This window comes from Pempheris klunzingeri, chromosome 12 (genome assembly GCF_042242105.1).
Source record: "Pempheris klunzingeri isolate RE-2024b chromosome 12, fPemKlu1.hap1, whole genome shotgun sequence".
Lineage (NCBI taxonomy): Eukaryota > Metazoa > Chordata > Actinopteri > Acropomatiformes > Pempheridae > Pempheris > Pempheris klunzingeri.
In genome coordinates, this window is record NC_092023.1 from 11,774,204 (window position 1) to 11,797,026 (window position 22,823).

Here is a 22,823-nt window from a genome sequence, read left to right on the forward strand (position 1 = left end):
CATGGAAAGAAGTTTGGAAAGAGAGGGGGAAGGGGAGTGTGCAGAAGCAATCTATAGTAGATGGGCAAAATTGCCAAAACTGTTTTGAATATATTTTGCCTTTATATGCACATACCTATGTAAATATGTGTGACTACAGTTACATATGTGTGTAACTTAAATGATTGTTAATTTAATGTGTTCTTAACCATTGAGTCTCATACCTCAATGAGTCATTACATACTGATGCTCTACAAGGGTTTAAATTCTAATGGAGATCCCAGAGTTTCTAAATACAACGAACATGTCTGGCTGAATGTGGGGAAAATTTGTTTAAAATGATAACTACATTTCCATTTGCTTGGATGGTGCAGCCATGACAAACATGGAGTATCTGGTTTGAATATTTAACTCAATGCAATTCATATAGTTGGGGTGGTTCAGGCAGCTGGTCTCCTGCCTCCTGAGAGCCTCCCTTTGGAGGTTTTCTGGGCACGTCCAACTAAGAGGAGGCTGCGGGGCAGACCCAGAACTCGCTGGAGGGATTATATATCTCATCTGACCTGAGAATGCCTCAGGATCCCCTAGTAGGAGCTGGAAAGTGTTGCTCTGGAGACGGGAGTCTGGTGTGTCCTGCTTGACCAGTTGCCACCACGACCCGACCTTCGATAAGCGGAAGATAATGGGTGGAAAAATGAAATAGAAATGGCAATTCTTATAGTTTCAAGGTAAAATTGGACTGAGATGGTGCTGAGTATATATGTGACATTAAGTGGAAAACCATGGATCATTCCTGATGAATTCAGTATTTTCCTGCACACAAAGACAATTTTGAAGAATTTTCATGTTGCAACTTGCCTGTCAATCAGTCTGTCACTTCTCTCACCATCTTCTGTCAGAAGAAATTCTGAAAACCTCAAGACTTTTGTGTTTGCTCCAAACGGACAGTGCCAGTTTCCTCTTTATCGGGTAAAACAATCAGCTTGCTCCGATCAAATGGCAAAGGGCTAATTCTTGCAAATGAATGATTTTATGCAATGATTTGGCGTGTTGAACACTTCCATCTGACCTTTATTATCCCTCTGTCCTTTGACAGAACACAGTGGACAAGCTGATAAAGAAGACCAACCTGGCTCTTCTGGTAGGAACCAACAGCTGGAGAGACCAGTTCATTGAAGCCATCACTGTGAGCGCAGGTAAGGCCAGTAGAGAGGCGTGTGTGACTGACTGTGTTTCTGTTTATGTGTTCAATAGTTCAGGCGTTCAGGAGTCATGTGACGTGGCTTGAAGAAGCAGATGTGTGTGAGTGAGTGTGGCAGATTCTTTTTAGTATGTAATAGGCGCAGTTTTTATACTCTGTTGAGCTCCATGTGGCCCTCTGCTCTGTGTGTTCTAGCGATCAGTGTGACTACAAATATCAGAAATTGCATGTTGAAAGTGTGGTTTGCTACTTTAATGGTCCTGATTGCATCAAATAATGGCTGGCTGTGTGAATCATGACATGGGGCAATTTCATGGTCCCATGGAGTCAAGTGTGTGTGTGTGTGTGTGTGTGCGTGTGTGTCCGTGTGTTTGTGTTTGATTTTTAATGGTTACTGGAAAGTGGACTGGCCTGGTTGATTGTTTGGACATGCAAACACTGACCAGATGGGAGATTATGTTGAGCGCAATTGTGGGAGCGATTGTGTGTGTTTCAGCCTCCACAAAGACAGAAGAACGTGTGTGTGTGTGTGTGTGTGTGTGTGTGTGTGTGTGTGTGTGTGTGTGTGTATGGGATAGAGATGGGTAGACAAAGAGGGGGATAGTTAACTTGTATATCTTGTCACTGTCAAGAACTGTTATAAGCCATGATGATGCTAATGTCACATGAAGTGGGAGAAAGAGAGCATGCATGTGAACAGTGAGAGACAAGGAAACCTGGTGTGAGAGAGAGACCATACTTTATGCAGAGATTGACAGAGAGAGAGAGAGAGAGAGAATCCATGTAGTGTGAAAAACCATTGAGAAACATGCACAGTGGGAAAAAGAGAATGCATGCGTAAATAGCAATATAGTGCTTGGTGTGAAATAATTCATGAATGAAGACAATGAAGTAATAAACTATAGAAAAATAAAAGGAAGCAAGAGACGGAAAGAAAAAAGCATCAGCTGGTGTAGGAGAGAAAGGACAAGAGGGAAACCCAGTTGCAGAAACAGAAAACAGAAAAGAAAAAAGAGGCAGCATTTTTGTGTGTGTGTGTTTCACTGCAGAATCTCCACAGTTCATTGGTTAGTAGTGGTGACTTGCCCTCTGGAGGCAGGATAGCATCACTGCAGACAGACAGACAGAGCAACACTTTGAATAGAGAAAAAGTTTTCACTGCTGTGGTGTGGTTTCTCCTTCTGGATTTACTGTTGTGGTTGCCGTTTGTTTTCTGTTCATTCCATAATCCAACGCACCGCTCGCTCGCTCTGTGGATCAAGCTCAACGCAAAGTGTTCAGAGCAGCAAATATAAAGCTTTTGTAACTCAGTTGAAGGAACAGTTTAGGGTTTTGGGAAATATGCGTATTTTTGATAACACCATTTTCATATCTCTATAGTAATAAGGTCACAGCCAGCAGCTGGTTAGTTTAGCTTAGCAGAAAGACTGGAAACAGCTAGTCTTACCCTCTCTGAAGGTAACAAAAAATTTGCAATAACTTCCTGAAATCATGTTTCAGCCAGCCAGATTTTGTGACCTTGGAAAGAGCCAGGCTAGCTTTTCCAATAAAGTTTCCTGCTTTATGCCAAGCTAAGCTAACAGTCTGCTGGCTATAGGTGTATATTTACTGGACAGATATGAAACTGATATTGATCTTTTCATATAACTCTTGTCTGATACATTTAGGGTACATTATATATTTTAGTTGGACTAGTTTGTGGACAGTGCCGGAGTTACATTTTATCATTATTACTTCAGTAGTTGAGTTAGTGTTTCGTTATCATTTACAATCATTTATTATCATTTGTCGTAGGTTTGTATTAAGTGGCCAATCCATACCCTCTCAGTGTAAATGTGGCTAATATCTGCCACACAGGACGGTTGTTACTGTAACTGGGAGTCTGTTTTTAACTCCAAGTGAGCAAAAGTGGCTGTATTTTCACTGAAGAATGATAATTTAAGAAAAATAGCTTGCTAATTTCCCACATCTTTGACTGACAACATCAAGAATGCAAGGTTACATTTGCATATACATAAATCAAATGGAGCACAATATTTATTTGCTTATTTGTTTGGTGTTTATTTGATGTGAAAATAGAGCAGATAATCGCTGTCAGTGCATAGTTGGACAAAATAAAATCATCCAATTTGCTGCTGCTACTGGGTTTCTGTTAGAGCATTGTTCGTCTATAGCCTGCTCAATCACTTATGTGCCTTCAAATAACTTTATCCTGTGTGTGTGGGTGTGTGTGTTTGTTTGTGCTTTAGTTAGCCAGCCTGTCAGCCAGCCTTTGTTGGCAAGCTGATGCCATTAATGAAAAGGCCTGTCTTCGCTCTCTTATCTGGGATTAGCTTGTCTGGGCTGACAGAGTGCTGTGAGTGTGAGTGTGTGTGTGTTTGTGTGCGTGTGCCTGTGTGTGCATGTTAACGGGAGAGCTGTGAAAAGGCAATGAATGCAGTTGTCACCGAAGAACATGCTCTCTCTCTCTTACACACACACACACACACACACGGCCTCATTAAATTGTATTGACACAACAATTGAATATTCCAGGGTTTCACCATGATAAGCCTGCAAATTGTAATGGGTCAAATGTAACACTCGTACAAGCACACACACACACAAACACAGAGTTGAGAAGGCAAATGAGATTAAAAATCAGATCGAAGTGGAGGGTGATTGGTTTTTCATGGCCTTTAAACCTCAGGTTGATTGGATTGGGGGAATTCAAACTCAAATGTTTGATAGCTGATTGGATGCTTACAGATCAAACTGGCAGCTGATTGGGTGGACAGACATCCAGCTGCGAAACGACTGATTAGGGTAGCACGTTTGTCTGCTGTCATTGTTTTGAGGATGGGAAGTAGGAGGAGTGTATACAATAAAATAAAAATGAGAAAGATGAGGTGACTGCTGAGTCAAGTTCATTCATTTTCTTGTTTACATATGAAAATGAGTATATAGTAAATAGTGTGTGTTATATGCAGTTATTTGATAATTGGCTCAGTTCATTTGGTAAAGTTACGATGAGATAACTTCACTGCAACACATGAAAACACATAACATTTTTTTCTAAGAGAAATGCAATTATTAGGGTATATGAATATTTGATAGTGTGTAATAGACATCGTGAAGGGTTTTTCCATGTCTTTTCTACTGATTTGTACACTAAAGAAAACACTGCAGTGTAACTGTTATTAGTTGAACTAGGGGTTGTGGTCAGATTACCCACTAACCCTTATTTAGTGTAAAGTACAATGAATTTAAACCCCCATGACTTGTGTCATCTTCTACTCAAGTCACATTACATTACTGTATCGGTCACTATAGTCCCAGCTGTGTCACGTTCTTTTTTATTATCTCATTTTCTCTATTTGACTTTGCCCCATTTACTGCACTGCTTTTCTTTCAATTTCTCCCACACTCCCACACCCTCCACCCATGCTCCCCCGCTTAATTACCGAACATAAGAGGAAGGTCAAAGATTAATTATTTTTCCTGTGGAATACAAATGTGTTGAGCCCATGATGGAGGCATGAGGAGGAAAGGGGGGGGGTGTAGCTGTGACTTAAAGCCAGGGTCACCTCCTCCAGGCTTGAATTTGGCTGTTCCCCCCTCATGGATGGATGGATTGGCAGGTGGGTGCTGGAAATAAGAGATGAAAAGGGTTGAAAATCAAGGAGAAAAAGGAAAAAGAGAGTAGAGCTTACTAGAAAAAGTAAAGCCAAGATAAGAGACCAACAGATCAACTTATTTTTCTGGTCTGATAAATAAAAAAAAAAACATCACAAACAGTCACTTGACTTAAGTAGAACAAGGCTTGTTGTCAAATTGTTAATATTTTCACCACTTAAAAGTCAAATACTAGTTTTGTGCATTTACATGGTCTGATGTCATATTGTGTCTAGGATAAGCAAAGCACACTGTAAGTGAGATGAGCACTGATTTACTGTTTTTCACATTCTAAAATAAAAAACAATTGAACTTGACATTTTTTTTAAATAATCTTCTTCTAGCTCTTATACATAGAATGCCAGCTACACCACCAACCAAAAAAAAACCAAGGAAAACTGGTATTGTCTCTGATACCCTATTAAACGAAAGCATCTTCATCAGGTGAAGATGCATCTGGATTCTTTCGTGCCTGTGCCTTGTTTGTGTGAAGCCATTTGCCAACATCCGTCCAAGAGAAGCTTGAATTGCACGTGAAATGCAAACAGTGGGTTCATGAAGAGTGTCCCCTTGGAAAGGCAATTAACGTGTGTGCAAGAACTGCAATTCTGACAGCAAGTCTTGAATTAGAAGTGAGAAAAAACAGCAGAATTGGTTCTTGTTTCATTTGTTGTAAAATCCAGTGTCACTTCTTACCCCAACAAGCGTGATAACTTACCTGCTGATGCAGCAACGTGTCCCATGTGCACAGATTATTTAAACACCTTTACTGTCAAAGAAAGAAAGAAAGAGTATGTTTTTTAACACCCATTTTAAAAACATACTTTTTTGATCGCTGATTAATGATCTTGCGAGAACACTGAAGGAAGGTGGAAAAAGAAAAACAACATCTATTCTAGGAGATCTTGTGCCAACACACACTTCTTTTTTTTACAAACTGAACGCACACATATAGCTGCACACACACACACACACTCACTCACTCACACACACTAAGCCCAAATAGAGACACGCTGTAACTTGGCAGCTCATCCCTTCAAACACACATTGCTGGTTTAAGGGTTTGAACAAGTTCAGAGCGGCTGTCACTGATACGGTGGTGGATTTAATACAGACTGATAAGCTAGCTTTGTCTAATCTCAACTCTCTCTCTCTCTCTCTCTCTCTCTCTCTCTCTGCCTTTCTCTTTCCCTCTATCGTCTTGCAACTCTCTTATCTCCACTCAAACATATTAGATTAAAATCAAGATTAAAATCACTTTAAAGGAGCCTCAAATATCCCTTCTTATTGACCTAAGACATTTAGAATTGCTCATTGTCTCTGTCATCCATCGTCTCATCTGATCTGAAGTGTCAGATCAAGATCTCAATGTTCAAAAGCTCTCCAGAAATGAATTTGGCCTCACATATGGCAAAAAGTCTGGTGTTTCTTATCAGTCTATCAGTTCATTTAGGGGAAGATAGCAAAGTTTAACAGCTTTTCTGCTAAGATGGCAGCCATGAAAAGGCAATTAAAATCTGCAGAGACTTAACCTTCAGGTCACCACATCACAACACCGATTTGGCACTTACACTCACGTGCACATATGTACACACTCATACAGGCGAAATGTTACCGAGATCATGACATTAATCTCAAAGCAAGAAACCTGCATTTAGCCCACCATTAAAGCCCTCGGAAATGTCAGCATGCTGGTGTTGGCTGTGTGTACAATGACCTGCTTTCCCTTGTGTGTTGTGTGTGTAGAATTTTTCCCAGATAAGCTAACACAGAGAGACAGGTAGAGATTATATGTGTGTTTGTCAGCGTGCAGTTGTGCACATAGAGTATGTGACAAGCCTGCCAAGTCGCCATTTGGTGAGCAGCTTGATCATTTTTAGTCCTTGCATTTGTGGTCATTTACACGTTATTCTTAACACATAACACTAAAGTTTAGCTGAAGTTAGTCTGAGTTAGACAAATCAAGTGGATTGTGTGATTAATGACTGTTGACTTTCAGCAGTAAAGATACACATTGCATGATTTTGTTACAACACCACAAAACATCTTTTGCCTGGATCAGTCATGATATATTTGTCCTCAGAGATCTCCACTGTATCACACTGACGAGACACGGCAGATAACTTGCTAAACCCCAACCAATCATAGCTTGCTGTCTTTCATGACTTGACTGATGTACTTTGGCGATCAGGGAGGAGGAAACAGGGACTGACTTCCCAGAACCTCTTGACAGCACCAGCAAATGTTTGTAATCATGTTTATGAATGAAACTGAACCCGAAACCATTCGCCGTCACTCTGTCATGAAGGTGGAGACTGTATTAATCCTCCTCAGTTACATTGCAAAGGAAAATAGATGAACATGCCTTTTTCATGTTGCCATGTTTACAGATGTGCATGGATGACTGATCTGTGCTTCCGTGGGCCCACGTAACATCACAAAACATCACAAAAGCCATCAAACAAGGCAAAGGAAGGCAAACAAAAAGCCGCAGGACGTCATGAGGCATCAGTTGTCTTCCACTGAGGTTCCCTCTCGAAACTCCATCAAGTTGGCCTGTTAACAGGCTGATATTCTGATATAGTCTGATCCTGGCATTAGGAGGATGACCGAGGTGGATGGTTGGATTGAAAAAGCATGCAACTCTGACACAAAAGACCCAAGCAGTCTCCCAACTCTTTCCTTAAACCATAACCTGACCGTTCCATATATATATGGACCTATATACATGTAGCTACAGTAGCTACAAACAAAGGGACAACAATCAGGAGAAAAGAAAATCAATGAACAGGAAATCAAGGAAGAGAGAGAAGTTCGGACAGAGTGAGAGGGAGAGAAGTGAAAGAAAGAGAAACATTGATTTGCAACCGCTCCACACTCCACTGCCCTCTAATTACTGAGTCCACACCACGTTGTTCATCACCTGCTGTTCTGTGTGTGTGTTATTTATGGACATCTGTGTTTATGTATGCATGTCCACACCTGAGGGGAGTGTACGTAAGTAGGTGGTATTCAAGGGAAAACACAAAGAAGGGGCCTGGTAGCAAGGATGTTTTTACAGATGACAGTAGTCATGTTCATTGGAGGATTTTGTGCAAATAAAGTTTGAACTCTACATATGGAGAAAAAAAGAAGAATTATATAGACTGAGCATGTGTCGTGGTCAGTTTACTGCCATCATTGACAGTGGCATTATTCTTATTCTATTCTTAGTTCTAATTGTCAACTGAACTCATTCCAAAACTTCTTTTCAAGTTTTTAATGGACTTTTGTGTGTTTGATATACACCAACAGACATCAACAACTTCTTTTTGACCAAATGTGAGTGTTTCTCACAGTGCAACAGTTGTGCTAGTTGTAAAAAAAAAAAAGCACTTTTTCAGTTTATCCTCTTTGCACTGCTGTTCACGTCACCACCTGTCTGCACTTGCTGTGCATAAATTGTAATTTGCATCATTTAGACAGTGAATGACAATGAATGGTTGACTCACTCTGTGGCTGATTATTTAACTGATTTGTTGACTGACTGACTGACTGGTTTGTCAAAAGACATTCACTGATGGGCTGCATGTGACAACTGCTGTAATGACTTGTCAGCATTTCACAGGTTATAATGATAAAGTTAGATTAATCTGTGTGTGTGTGTGTGTGTGTGTGTGTGTGTGTGTGTCCGTGTCCGAGACAGATGGGATGACAGGACCAGCAGAACATGAATATAAAAATGTCAGCATGAGTTCTGACACACATACACAAAATCAGTCACGCAGCTGTCATAGCTTGAAGTAAGGCGGTATTTGTTTGGTCATGGCGTGTAGACACATCTCGAAACTGACACAAACTGGTTAAAATTCAGATTTGCTGTAAAGCGGAGAGAATGTTTTTTCATACCAACAAGACAGAAAAAAGCTTTGAAGATCTTGGACATGTCTTCATGAAAGATCTGCTGCATTCTCAAAACTTGACTTGTTTTTATTTTAGTTGACTGTAGCGTCTTATTTCTGTGACTCAAATGTAATCATCAGTGTCAAAATACACCCATAACAGGCACAAACTCTGGCTACGTTTGAAGATTCGTGGATGAGGCTGTGTTTCTCCACTGTGTGTGCCTCTGTGTTTGTTGGACTGCACTGTCCTGTTGATAAGAGCGTGTGCCTTTTTAGTTGATACTATGTATGTTACTGTGTGTGTGTTTTTGCACAACTCGCAGTGTCTTGCAGCATGAACCCTGGCATGAATAATCCAGTCTCTCTGTCTTCTTCTGTAATGGAAAGTGATTGAAGGGTCGTTTTAGAGCAACTCTGAGGTTTTGCTGCATGGGAGCTTGTTTTGCCACATTAGCTTCAAAGCCCAGTGTGTGTCCATGTGTGTGAGTCTGTGTGTGTGATGTGTGTTTGTGTAAACGGGCAGAGGTATGAATGAATCTTGCTAGTCCCCTGAGTTTCGACCGTATCAATTCAAGCACACAGTCCTACACCCAGACACACTCTTGTACACACACCTCGCTTGGCTAGCAGCATGTGAAGTAGAGCTGCAGTTCATCTATGCTCTGGCCAATGAGAACACAGCTTCTGGTCTTGCTCAGTGAGCAGCAAGAGATAACACAAATCCAACAACTCTGTTGCCCAAGAGCAAGAGTATTGATTTGTGTGTTTGTGTTTCTGATCAGGTATTTGACGTGAAGTACATTAGCATGTCAGAGCCACTCGATAGAAAATCCTGAGTGAGCATCTGCCTGGTTTGCACGAGACGCCAGCCACTGAAATTCTTTTGACTGGGCTCTGAATAAGTAATAAAAATCATTGATCTCACACACACACCAACACACACAAAATGGAGTGCGGGGACTGTCAATGACATTTCGAGAGTGAAAGAAGGTTGTAGAGGGATAAGGGAGATTTAGGGGAATGAAGCGAGAGAGTAACAGAGAATATTCAATTATGTAAAGGCTATATCAGCAAAATGTGACCAAGGATGAAAAGAGTGAGTAAGATGGAGAAAGAGAAAAAAAGAAAGAAAGACTTACTTTTGGATAACCACTTTATCAGTGTAATGCCTAACTGAGCATGGAAATAGAGAGAAGAGTGAGCAAGTCAGGCATAGAAAGAGAAAAATGGCAAATAGAGAAGGAAGGATGAGGGAGGGTATAAATATAAGACAGAGACATTCATGTTTCAGGGGTTACACATTATACATTAATATATGTAAAGTCTACAAACTGCACAACAATCATTTCATCACCATATTTAATTTGGTTGATCAATTGATCACTGAAACACATTTTATCCACGCTACCATTGTAAGTCGCTGCAACTCACTATAGCCTCTGTTCTGCAGTACATTATCGTAGCAATTCATATTCTTGAAAAGCATAATCCAAATACCAGATACCACTTGTCATCAGTATGTAATTGCAAATCTGTACGAATGATCACTTCCCATGGTGATGCACAATGAGCCATTTTTTTTATCACAGTATGAGTCAAAAGTTGAATATAGGAGTGGATGTATGTTTAGCTCACAGAGAATATCCACTGCATTGACGCCTTGTCCAGTCCTCATTTGGCAACATTTCTATTCTACCAATGTGGTCACCCCATTTTTTGATTTCCCCATGGATGCTCGCAGGGCAAAATGGTGATAAAAGAGCACATAAACATTAGGGAAAGAGAGTGAAAGTGGCTCCGTTCAGCCATAAGAGACTGCGTGGGACGGAAGGAGAATTACTGAAAGTAAAAAGTGACATAACGCAGGTAGAGAGCCTTGTTGTATAATTTATTACCCCGTGTGTGTGTGTGTGTGTGTGTGTGTGTGTGTGTGTGTGTGTGTGTGTGTGTGTGTGTGTGTTCCAAACCATAATAGTGGGCGAGGCCATTGCTCTCTGCACTGACCTTCTACTGTTCATTTATAGTTGGTGATTCGATTTGTCTGAAGTGCTCACCTGAAACGGAAGCCTTTATGTTTAATTGTATTAAACAGGGTACGTAACCCTGGAGGAAAGTACTGGCCCAATCAGAGGACATTACTCTTGGTGTTAACTCGTGCTAATGTATAGTAATTGCACAACATGCAGCCTGGCTCTGGTTCATGACTTGTGTTAAATGACTGAAATATCAGGCTGTCTTGTAACATTATGCTTCCAACAGAAGGTCAGTGCTCAATAGATAGATACATAGATAGATAGACTTTATTGTCTGCCCCAGACGCTGACAGAAATTCTCCTTTGACAAGGCTCTAACCAATAAAATACAACACATATCACACACACATATGGCAAGTGAAATGTTAAAAGGAAACAGCAGCCAATACATGTCAAATATATGTACTGTTCAGTGTCAACAGACATGTTAAATTTGTAGAAACTGCACATCTCATTTTGAGACCATTGTGGTTATATGACGGGCTATGGGCAATTTATGTGGTGAGTTGGCTTTTTTTGAAGACAATTTCCTTTTTCATTATCTGTTGTGACAGTTTCGCCAGGGCTGATGCATTCATGCATTCAATCCCAAATGACATATTTCAAAAGAAGGTATTTTATCTGAATTCTACTGAAATGGAAGGGTGTATGTGACAGAGAGTGTCTTAGTTTGGCATTTGTGAGCCCCTGGTTTCCACAGTTTCTTTTCCGAAATACAAATTTCAAGCAAAACGCTCTGTAGAGCTCACATCTGATCACCCAGAAACACATCTGGTGGTATCAAACGTTAAGATAATACAAAAAACAAACTCTTGTCATTGGATACTCAAAGTCAAAATCAAGTTGAATTAACACTTAATTTGCATGAGATATGCCAGGAAAAAGTAATAAAATTATCAATGTAATAGTATGCAGTGAGTGAGTGACGTGGGTAAAATCAACACAACAAATTTCACAGGGATTTACCCCATCAGTGTGTTTCATAGAAACAGCAGGTCTCATTTACTCATTAATTTCATTAATTTATAATGGAACAGAACAGCAGAGTGTATAGACTGCTAATGGCAGTTAACAATAGTTAAACAATCAGCATTTTGCTCAAGAACCTCCTGTGCAGAACTTTGAGCGAATCAAACTAGGCCACAGAAAGCCATGCCGCCGCCATCCTCTGTCTGCCCTAACGTGTCTTCCTCTTCCCTCTTTCTCCCCAGGCGAGGATGATGATGATGAGGAGTGCGGTGAGGAGAAGCTTCCGTCATGTTTCGACTACGTCATGCACTTCCTCACAGTCTTCTGGAAGGTTCTGTTCGCCTTCGTCCCGCCCACAGACTACTGGAACGGCTGGGCCTGCTTCGTCGTCTCCATCTGTATGATCGGACTGCTCACTGCCGTCATTGGTATGATGACAAGACCGTTTTGAAATAGTAACATAGATGTATGAGACTGAATTAAAATAATGTTTTTTGTTTTGGGTTTTTTTACTTACAGTATAGTGTTTGAGTGATAAAAAAGATAATCAGATTTCTTTCTTTTTATCTGCATCCACTAACATTTGACTGGTATCTGTACACAACGAATATTAAGCGTGTTAGGAAGTTTTATTAAAATGCTTTGAATAGAGGTAGCATTAATTATAGTGGTGATAATGTTCCTTTCACATCATTACAGGGGACCTGGCTTCTCATTTTGGCTGCACAGTGGGCCTGAAAGACTCAGTCACCGCAGTGGTATTTGTTGCACTGGGAACCTCTGTACCAGGTGAGTGCGTGCATTTGTGAGCACTTTCACTTTACGTTCAGGTACTTGTACTGTACGTTTGCTCCAATGTTCATCACAACAACACTGCCGCTGTTTGAAATATCCTGCTATTGGACTCTCTGTCAGCTTTAATCAAAGACCTTTCTCTCTCCACATTTGGCATTTATCTTCACGAGGCCTTTATGAGCATAAATAACCTCAAGGTCTTCAATTTAGGATTTGTGTTCATCAAGGATCCCCTTCTGGGAGTGTACCCTGACATTTTCAATTCCCTGCTTCAGGTTTTATTACAAGAAGCTTTATTCCCCCAGTGTCAGTGTGTATACTGCAGAATAAAAGAGGCAGCTTTACAGAGTGTATCCGCGCATTGACGACATGTTTTATAAATGCCTCATTAGAGTTAGAGCACATTTCAACAAAGACCAAGTTAAACAAATCAGTGATAACCACAAGAGGCAGTGGAGCATTGTTTAACTAGATTTTAAGAGGTTTTCTACATGGTTCCATGCACCATTTTCACAGGAAAAACAAATTAGATATTAATTCGCAAGTGAATTCCTCGTATTTTGTGGTGAAACTTCCGAACAGCAACAAAACAAAAGATAAAAAGAATGCACAGTCCATGTTTTTTTTCCCCCTGCTGTCATGCTGAGGGAGTTTTTTTTTTTTTTTTTACCATGTCTGAACCAGTGGTTCCCAGTCTCTCCAGTGTATTTGTATGCGTGGGAGCCTGTTAGAGGAAACAGTTCAGTCTGCAGACAGCAGCATGGATCATCCGCTAAATGTGAAGAATGACCGACGACTGCAGGGGCTGGCTAAATGTGTTTTAACCTTGGCCTCGGTCTCCTGCTTCTGCACACATACAACATGCAGACATACAGCACACGCTTGAATGCTACACGTATAGCACGCACATAAACACATAAAGAACTGTGCAACTGTAATTATTTTAACAAACAGACTCACACTCTCATATGATGCACTAACATATTAAAGGTTGAAAAAGATTTGGCACACACAAACACCTGCACTGTGACCATGTTATTAGCATAGGGCTATTTGTCATGTCTGGCTCAGGTAGTCTCTGTCCTCCCATTTTGGGAGCTCGGGGGCAACAGTGATATATTACAATGCTATTTTACGCACACATACAAACACACACACATACAAACATGTATGTGCACATACAGAAAATGCACACAAACAGAGAAACACGCACTCAGTACAGTAACATTCATGGACAGTCACACACACACACACACACACACACACACACACATATACACACACACACAGCTGCTTGAAACACACAACTACACACTTGTACACGCAATGTGGAGAGCTGCAGAACTGAAACAAAGTAGTTCAGCCTTTCTGAGGCTCTCAGCCTTATTAACAGAACCTCCTGTGGCCCACACACACACACACATAAAGAAACAGACCTCAAGTTCTGTGGCTATTACAGTTAATAAAACCAGTGCTGTGCTGTGGTTCCATGATGATTAACCTCGTTTATCACAGTTAGGCAGTCTAACCACACACACACACACACACGAACACACAGAAGGAGATAGAAAGAAAACTAGTGGAGTGGAGCTTTTAAAAGAGAATTAGAAACTCAAGAAACTAAAATTTGTTGTTGGTTTGGGATTCAGGTGAAACTTCTGAGCCTCATTACTTCAGGACTCTAATGAATAATTAGATTTTTAACTGAGAAGAAATGCGCCAAGAGGGATAAACAACAGATATATAGTGAAGATATAAGTACTGCACAATAAACATTTGATCTGTATGGTAAAGCAGTAGAGCATTTATTATTACAGTGTTTTCAACATAGATATGAATATGACATTTCAAGTCAAATATTAAATATTTTATATGTATACTGTCTTTAACTAACACAACTGCAGCAGTAGATTTGACATTAGCAGTAGATTTGACCTTTTCAGAATCTGTTATGGCAAAACCTTTCTGGGGATGATGACATTATCTGATTCAGGGGAACAGAACAAAAACACGAGTGAGACGTTTGGTCTTCAAACAAAAAAAACTGGTTCAGAAAATGTATTGTTGTATAGCAGCATCACAGGCTTTCTGTCCATTTGGTCTCGAAGGTCTGATCTTAAAGGGAACAGGGTTGAAAAACACATGATACTTAAGATAGATTCTTACTAAACTGCATGCAAACTACAATCACAGTACTACTATGAACTTAACAGGGAGGAAATGTAGCTGACTGTTGTATAATTATTATGAAATGATTAATTTTTTAACCGGCAAGTCAATCTGTCTTGAGAAGTCGAGCTCAGACTACCATCAGATTTGTTTTGAATATTCAGTGTCAATTACATTTCCTGCCAATAGTCATGGTCCCAAGAGGATGGACTAATGATTTTGATGACCCTTGATGTTTTCTCTGTCACCACCACCAGGCAAACATTTCCACAGATTGCCATGAGCACATTAATGCCTCCACAGTGAGTCCTTCCATTATAAGAGGCAGGAGGAAAAGGGGAGCAGTAGAAAGAGGAGGAGCGAGTGGATGTAGAAAGGATGGATGAGAGAGAGAGAGAGAGAGAGAGAGTTTGGTTGATTGACAGAGGGGCAGAGGAAAAGGGCAGAAAACTCTCTGGGGAGGCATACTCTCACAGAAGAAGCTGCAGAATTGAACCTGTTTCTCACACACACACAAACATGCGGTTACCGAACATGCAAGCACCCACGCACTCGCCCACTCATTCAGGCACACAAGAACTCAAAGACCAACTGATGCACACACACACACACACACACATACACACACACACACACTCACACACACACACAGGCCTTTGCCAACTGTTGGAGGCATGGCGTCAGATTAGACCCAGGTGGCATCGTTCACCAACCACACAGAGATATGCATGCACTGTACACAGAACAGAACACACACATGCAGGGGCGCAAATAAATAGACACACACACTTAAACTCAGCAGGCCTGTCCTTGAAGCTTTAAGGTGTATGAGGAGATTTATCTTTGCTGGACTCTTTCTTTGGCCCATTGCCTCTCCCACCTTCCCACCCTCTCCCATCCTCCATCTTTTTCCGGTCTTCCCATCATCCCTTTTTCCACTGCCAGTTTGGCTGCCACTTCAAGAAAGCCCTTCTTCCTCTTTTTTTTTCTTCAAATTTTCCTTCACTTGCTTGCTTTTTTCTGTCAATTCTTTGATCTCCTCTCACTGTATCTGGCAGATAAAAGCAAGAGGTCATGAATCACTAACGAAGACAAGATGGCCAGAGATTTAGCGAGAGAAAGGAGCGCTAACTGACCATTTGGCAATTAGCTCAGTCATTGTGATCTTAGCAAAGAGCCTATTGTTGAGATTTGGCAAGATCTCCACTGCTCCTTTCAGTACCACAAGGAAGAGTGTGCCTTTGGAGCTGCGGTAGTTTGGCAAGCATGAAACCAGGGGGAAATTTTGGGACTAAGCAGCGCAATGCTGATTAGTTGTCTGACCAAGATTTGTTTGCCCCTGCAAACCGAGATGCAGCCTTGTAAATTATTGATCTTGGACCAAATGTGGCCGGTGCTGGCTGCCAGCAACAGAGCACTGTAACAGGATTAAAGATTTGGTTTCTAATTTAAGGTTCCCTGTCCTTATGTAGAAAAAGGGATTTGCACAGTGTTCTGTATTAATAATTATAAGTGTTCTCCATTTATCAAGAGCATCCTTCTCTGTTATTTGGTTCTTGTGTAACTCAGAGAGAACTGCATGTCAAGGTCAAGTTCATCTCAAGTGTTAATCTGTTTGTAGAATATTGAGTAGCACATTTTGTATTATTAAAGGCACTGACTCTGGCAAGGCCTCATCTCTTTATAGCCTTTACTTTCCCAGTCAATGTTGTAACAGTTATATAATGCAGTTAATTTTAATCTGACGGCTCTAGAGGGGGAAAGGCCAAGTCCAGATTCGTTTTTTTTGTCTTTTTTAAGTATTTGCTTCAAAGAGCACAATGGTTTTCTATTCTCTGTGCAGCAAAAGAGTATTGGGGTATTTGTATGAGCAGAGACATGGGGACTTCATTCATGTAAATGGAATGCCGTAGGATTTGATTCAGCATCACTAAATCCAGACCGCAAAAAAGTCCATTCTTGCACCTTCACACCCTGATAGATAAACCCACCAAAATGTTTTTCCTGCTATGCAGATTTACAAAAAGTATTTTGACTCAGTCTGTGATAAAAGCCTGTTCCTAAAATGGATTGAAATGGTCAAATGGTTCGGGGTAAAACATGACATCTATCAAACCATCTATACAAATGAAATGTTCTATAAAAACTAGCAATATGGAAATGGATTACTTCCCCCAAAATAGAAGTTTAAAACAAGCTTGCAGTATTAGTCGAACCCTTTTTACTTTTCATGTAAAAACAATCCCTGTTCTTTCTCAGTTAGATATTCAGATTAAAACAACTCTCTTTGCTTATGACTTAATCTAATTTTGTAACTAATTTTAACACTGCTAGGGCTGGAGAAGTCGGTTCCTACCATACTTACAGTTTGGTGAGGCCACTTTTTAAAGAAAGCATGCCACTGAGTGGCATGTGTTGACAGAAAGTGCAAAGCACGCCCAAATTTGATCTGTCTCCCTCATTTTCTTTCTCCACCCAGACACCTTTGCCAGTAAGGTGGCTGCTATCCAGGATCAGTATGCAGATGCATCCATTGGTAATGTGACAGGTTCCAACGCTGTCAATGTTTTCCTGGGCATCGGGGTGAGTACAGCTCATTTAGAGATTAACTGACCAATTCATACCTGCTGTTAATGCAGGGGTGCTTGTCATACTGTTGAAGCAATGATTACGTGCATATTATTGTAATAATCGACATGTTATGTTATGAGGGCCAGTCTTTAACTTGTGTGGTCCATCATAGCCATCTGTTATCTATATGAAAATAAAATGTTGCTGCTGTTGCTTCTGCTATTATAAACAGTCCTTTCCAGTCCGTGTCATGTTATTCAGTTTGATTCTGCTGATGTTTGACAGGTGGCGTGGTCCATCGCTGCCATCTACCACAATAGCAAAGGGCAGAAGTTCACGGTGGATCCAGGCACGCTGGCCTTCTCAGTCACGCTCTTCACCATCTTTGCCTTTATCAGCGTCGGCACATTGTTGTACCGACGGCGGCCAGAGATCGGTGGAGAGCTGGGCGGGCCCCGGACTGCGAAGGTCCTGACCACCATGCTGTTCATCAGCCTGTGGCTCCTCTACATCCTCTTCTCCTCACTGGAGGCCTACTGCCACATCCAGGGCTTTTAAGATAACAGGAGATGATGAAGGGAAGGTTGAGACAGAAGGAGACATAGAGGAGGAAACCAAGGGGAGGTGGATGAATGGATTTGGAAATGAAGGCAGTCTCAATGATTTATCACTCCCTCCCTTTACGCAATAGATTGAATGACGGATGAATGGATGGATGTACAGATGAAGGAATGGAGGACATATTAAAGCATCTAAAAACAGAGTGGAAAGAAGTACAGATGCAAGGAAGGACAAGGACAAACAGGAAAATCATAGGAGCTAGAGAAGTAGCTCAGAAGATGGAAAAGCAGAAAAAGGAATACACTAAGGAGTACATTTTCTGTCTTGATCTATAAATTCAAACCAATCAAGTTGTCTTAAACTCACCCCAGTTTTAAAATCATAAAACAAATTACAGGCCGAAAACAGACAGACGCACCATTACAGCTCCAAGGATGCGTGGCTTCAGCAACAGTAATCTCATTAATCCCATTCATTGGAGCAGTGCTACTCCCACATCCAGCTACAGTAACAGGCATGAGTGAGACAGAAAAAAAGACATAATTAGTATGTACATGCATGAAAACACAATTAGAAGAAACCGGATATATTGCCACAACTGTTTAATGCCAACAAACCGTGTGCTTGCTGGAGTGTGACTGTGTGTTTGTGTATTGTGGGAAGATGGTCAAGTACTGTAAAAAAAAAATGTCTCTCGCTTTGCTGCCGCTGCGTGAGACGGAATATGCTTTCATATTTGAGGTCTTTTTGACTGTCACTCTCCTCGCCTGTAGAAAAGCTGAGTAAGACTCTTGTGGGAGGGCACGTTCAATGAAGCGAAATGTTTTGAACATCACTGAGGTTAGAAATGTAAATACCAAGAGCTGAACGTACAATACAGCTCCACTATTTTCCTTCTGAATGTCTTGGTTACGCCAGGCGCCCCTGATCAGCAAACCCTTCTCTCTGTTGCTTTACACTGTAGATATAAATGATTTAAGGTCTAATTTGAATCAAGAAGGGGTTAGTGTGCTTTTACCTTTAATAAGGCTGTGTCTGAGAAGACAAAATGGCCAGTCTACCGTTTAAAACTGTTAGAGAAATTATTATCATTGTATAAATATTTAGGTTAATCTTACATGTGTTTGCTTTTGATTTTTTTTTTTTGATTTTTAACTGTGGAATTCTGTTACCTGGTATAATTGCAATAGACATTGAAAATCGTAGGTACCGCCCTCTGTGAAACCTCATATGCTGTCTGTTTCTAAACTGCCTCTGTCACCCTTTATCTCACTTTGATGCAGCTTTCCTATTGGTTCACTCAACAGCTTATTATCCCTGTGTGTCTTAAGCACCTCCCCCTGGCTGGTCAGTGGACCAATCAAAATCCTCAAGGGCTTTGTAAGAAACAACCACTAATCCCTGACCCTGACCCTTGATTTGTAATTCTCCACATGAATCGGACTTTGGGGGTCTATTTAACAGGGATTTGTATTCCTTAACCTTATAAAACCAACTCTGTATTTGTTAGGACTTTTCTTCAGTGTGGCTTTAAATGATATAAAACTACATGAAATACCACAGCTACATAGCTTCATTTAATGCAGACCAAGTATCCAGAGTTACCTAATTTTTGAAAAAAGCCACCTGATAATCCAAGGCTCTTGGTCAGACGAGGCCTTGACCTTTCTTGGAGTCTTTCCCAGTTAATTACAAAGACTGACTATAAACTGTGGTCAGCTTTATTCCAAATTAAACCATCCAAGCAATGTTCATTCCCAGGCCGCCTCCACTCACTCTTATGCTTCTTAAATGTAATACCCTTCAATATGTGAGAGTTACTGCCTCATGCCGGCCTTGGAAACTAGCCACCGACAATTTACTTCAGTAGTCAGTTTTCAGTCTTAACATGGGAGCCATCAGATGAAGGAACAGTTACAAGTATTTGTTGTTGTCTTACTAACAAAAACGGGTAAATGCTGTCGGGCATCGTCCCTGTAGGCACATCTAGCATTGGGTTCATCTAATCTCAGACAGCCAGACTCTGTTTAACAAGCTCACAGAGGCTTGGGAGACAATTGTTGTTTTAAAAAAATGGGATGATTAGATGAGATTTTTAAAAATCCTAATACACCCTATTCTGTTCGCTGCATGTCATGTAACACCCACCCTCAGAAGTTCCTCTGGGACCTGTATCAAGTGAGTTCAGCTGAGTTAGGCTGTCCTTGGGTTACATTGGTGTTTCTGGAAAAACAGTCTTGAATAGCCAAGGGCCTCAGTTAAGGTGGAGTTCAGAGCTCAGACAACGTTAAGAGATAAAAAGGAGCATGATTAATATGACATGATTATACTTTATTCAGCGAACACTGATGCAAATTTTCTGATTTTCCTGATACAAAAAAGCTTTGGTTAAGGTCAGCATGTAACTGACTAAACCTCTAATCTCATTTTATGATACAAGCAAAAAACAGATTATACAATCAAGTTTGAAGTAGAACTAAACACATTGTCTCAGCTCTCTTTTAACTGAATTTTGAGCATGAATTTGACCAAAACTCTGTGTGTGTGATATGACAGAGGTCTGGCAGAATTCGTTTGTGGCAATGGCTTGAAAAGGCAACTGAGGGTTTTGAAAACACTAGGTGTGCTGTTTCAGGACACTAGCTTCTAAACATGTATCATTACCTGCCTTTAGGAATATGAGCACTACAAATACTAGGAGGCTAAACTTTAAACAAGCAGTCACATGAACTACATCAAACTGCAAAAGCAACAGACTAACAAACTGACGACATCAGACACTAACTGGCTGGGAATCTTCTGTCATGATTCAGTCATAAACAGACAATAAATATAGCCTGAAAATATATCTGTGAGTATTTCCGGCCAAACGAAATATAATAGTGGCCCAGAAGCCTGTATGGAAATATGTGTATAATAGAAATCTTCAAGCCTATTTTGGCTGTGAGAGAGGTTTACACTTAAGACTGTTAACTATTTTTTTCATTCAGTCAATACCACAGAGTTCTCAACATTGACAAAATTTACTGTATATGTAGGCGTTCTAAAAGTCCATAGTTTATTGAATGGCGCTATATTATATGCATCTGAATTGGCCATACTTTTCCTGCTGATGTTGTATTTTTTACTAGATGTATAATATGATAAGTAGTATTTTAAATGTCATCTGTAAAGTTAGTAGTCTGGGCTAGATGTAATCCATTTAAAACTTGGCATAAATCTTGTCACGACAGTTTTCAACCCCTGTGAGAAAGTAGAGCTGAGCAGAGCCCTGGATTGGATGACTTTGGCAAATCCACAGTATCTTGAGATTTCTGTTGGGCATATGTACTGATATACGTAACATACTGATTCACCAAGTCAGTAATGCAGCTGGACCAGGGAACAACTCCAGAGTGAAAATTTCAGGAGGTCCAGCAACATGACATGTTTACTGAAATCTGGCCAAACTGGCACTCTTTTATTATTTGCAGCTCCAGTGTTGCACAATTTGAGAACAACTTAAAGAATAAGACATTTATATAAACCCAATTACCCTTTGACAGACAAAATAAGCATAGATTAGATTTTACTTACTTATTAATTGTATTTGCCAAACTCTGCACAATGTAAGGCTCTCCATTAGAGTAGCTGTTCTCTTGTGAAGGCCTTGGAGTGGCAGTTTACCCCTCTTTTGCCAAAGGGAAATCTTTCTATCTGAAACTTAATATTTACAGTCCAACCTGTAAAGGGTTTTCTAACCAATGGATCTTTCTTAAAACACCAAATATTATTCATATTTCATTAACACTCTGAAAAGAGACAAAAAAATGCCTTGATGTTGTTTTAACCTATCTGGAATCTTTCTATTTAAATTTGTATGCATTTGTCTCTTCACTGGCATGGAGCTAAAGGTTTATACACTGTAAAAAGTTATGCTAGCTTGCGCAAAAAAAGAAATAACATTGTGGAAGCTGTTTGCATCACTTTTTGAGTAACTTCAACAGGGTGTAAATTATCTTTGATATTACTAAATCGTGTTGGATTTACTTAAAATGTGCCTGCTGCCTAAATCGTCAGAGTGAACTTGTGCAGGAATGAAAAGCTTGCAGTAATGTAGTTGTTTGCATCAAATTAGTTTGCTGCACAAAATTTTCCAGAAGTTAACATTTTTCATCGATGGGAAGTTACTTTTGCTACGCCGGCTTTGTCGCAACGCCTCTCTCAGTGTATCTACCTTGACTTAAAAGCTAGTCCGACGTGAAGCTAAAGGCAGATTAACGACAGCTGTTCAAAGCCCCAAAGAGTTTGCACCAAGGTCTGAAGCTAGTGTAAGCCCAAGTTCTGCCGCTTCGAAAGTAACTTATCCATTTTGGATTTAGCTTCCTGCCTTGGTTTGGACTGTTGAGGTTTGAAGGGTCAAAGGTTAGCCAGGCCATCGCTGTAAATAACACTAAGAGCAAGCAAGCAGTAGAAAAATGAGCTGTAGACTACGGTAGATTTTTTTTATTCTTCTGTGGTGGGGTTTGAAGAAGTGTGCAGAGTTTTAAGTGAAGGAAAAGCATTGCACTGGTTCTCGTTGCTTATGTGAAATGGATACTATGTTGTTTCGTTGAAAACATTAACAAAATTGCTTGTGATGTAAACAACAACAACAGATTTTGTTTTTTTGACTCTGATGTACACAGTAATAATGTTGTACCTGATGTAGAAAAAAAATACAATGGTGTTGAATCAGTTGTGAACCATTAACAATGTCGCTTCAAGACTGATGACGCGCTTTCGTTGCCTCGTTCACTTCTTAACCGACTGTCTGTCTGACAGACTGAGGGATAAATGAATGCAACACCAAACAGACAGACAAGCAAATGAAGGAAAGGAAGGACAAACACCCCTGCTGGTACAAGTTGAGCGACGTCATGCTGAGACGTTGCAACAGCGATTAATGTACTGTTGGAAAAAAAACATTACCAGAGCTATTCTCTACCCTTAAAGTGATATTTAGTACAATGTAAAAGGATAATGGCA

The 22,823-nt window shown here is 40.4% G+C and overlaps 1 protein-coding gene across 1 annotated transcript in view; it reads left to right on the forward strand.

Annotated features, from left to right (window-relative positions):
- Positions 1–17,813, forward strand: part of slc8a1b (solute carrier family 8 member 1b) — a 119,564-nt gene extending 101,751 nt beyond the window's left edge. Inside the window, exons 6-10 of the mRNA XM_070840677.1 lie at positions 1,076–1,175; positions 11,963–12,148; positions 12,420–12,509; positions 17,164–17,267; positions 17,541–17,813. Coding sequence (XP_070696778.1) covers positions 1,076–1,175; positions 11,963–12,148; positions 12,420–12,509; positions 17,164–17,267; positions 17,541–17,813 — 753 coding nt within the window. The remainder of the gene's footprint in view (positions 1–1,075; positions 1,176–11,962; positions 12,149–12,419; positions 12,510–17,163; positions 17,268–17,540) is intronic.
- The last annotated feature ends 5,010 nt before the right edge of the window (positions 17,814–22,823 follow it).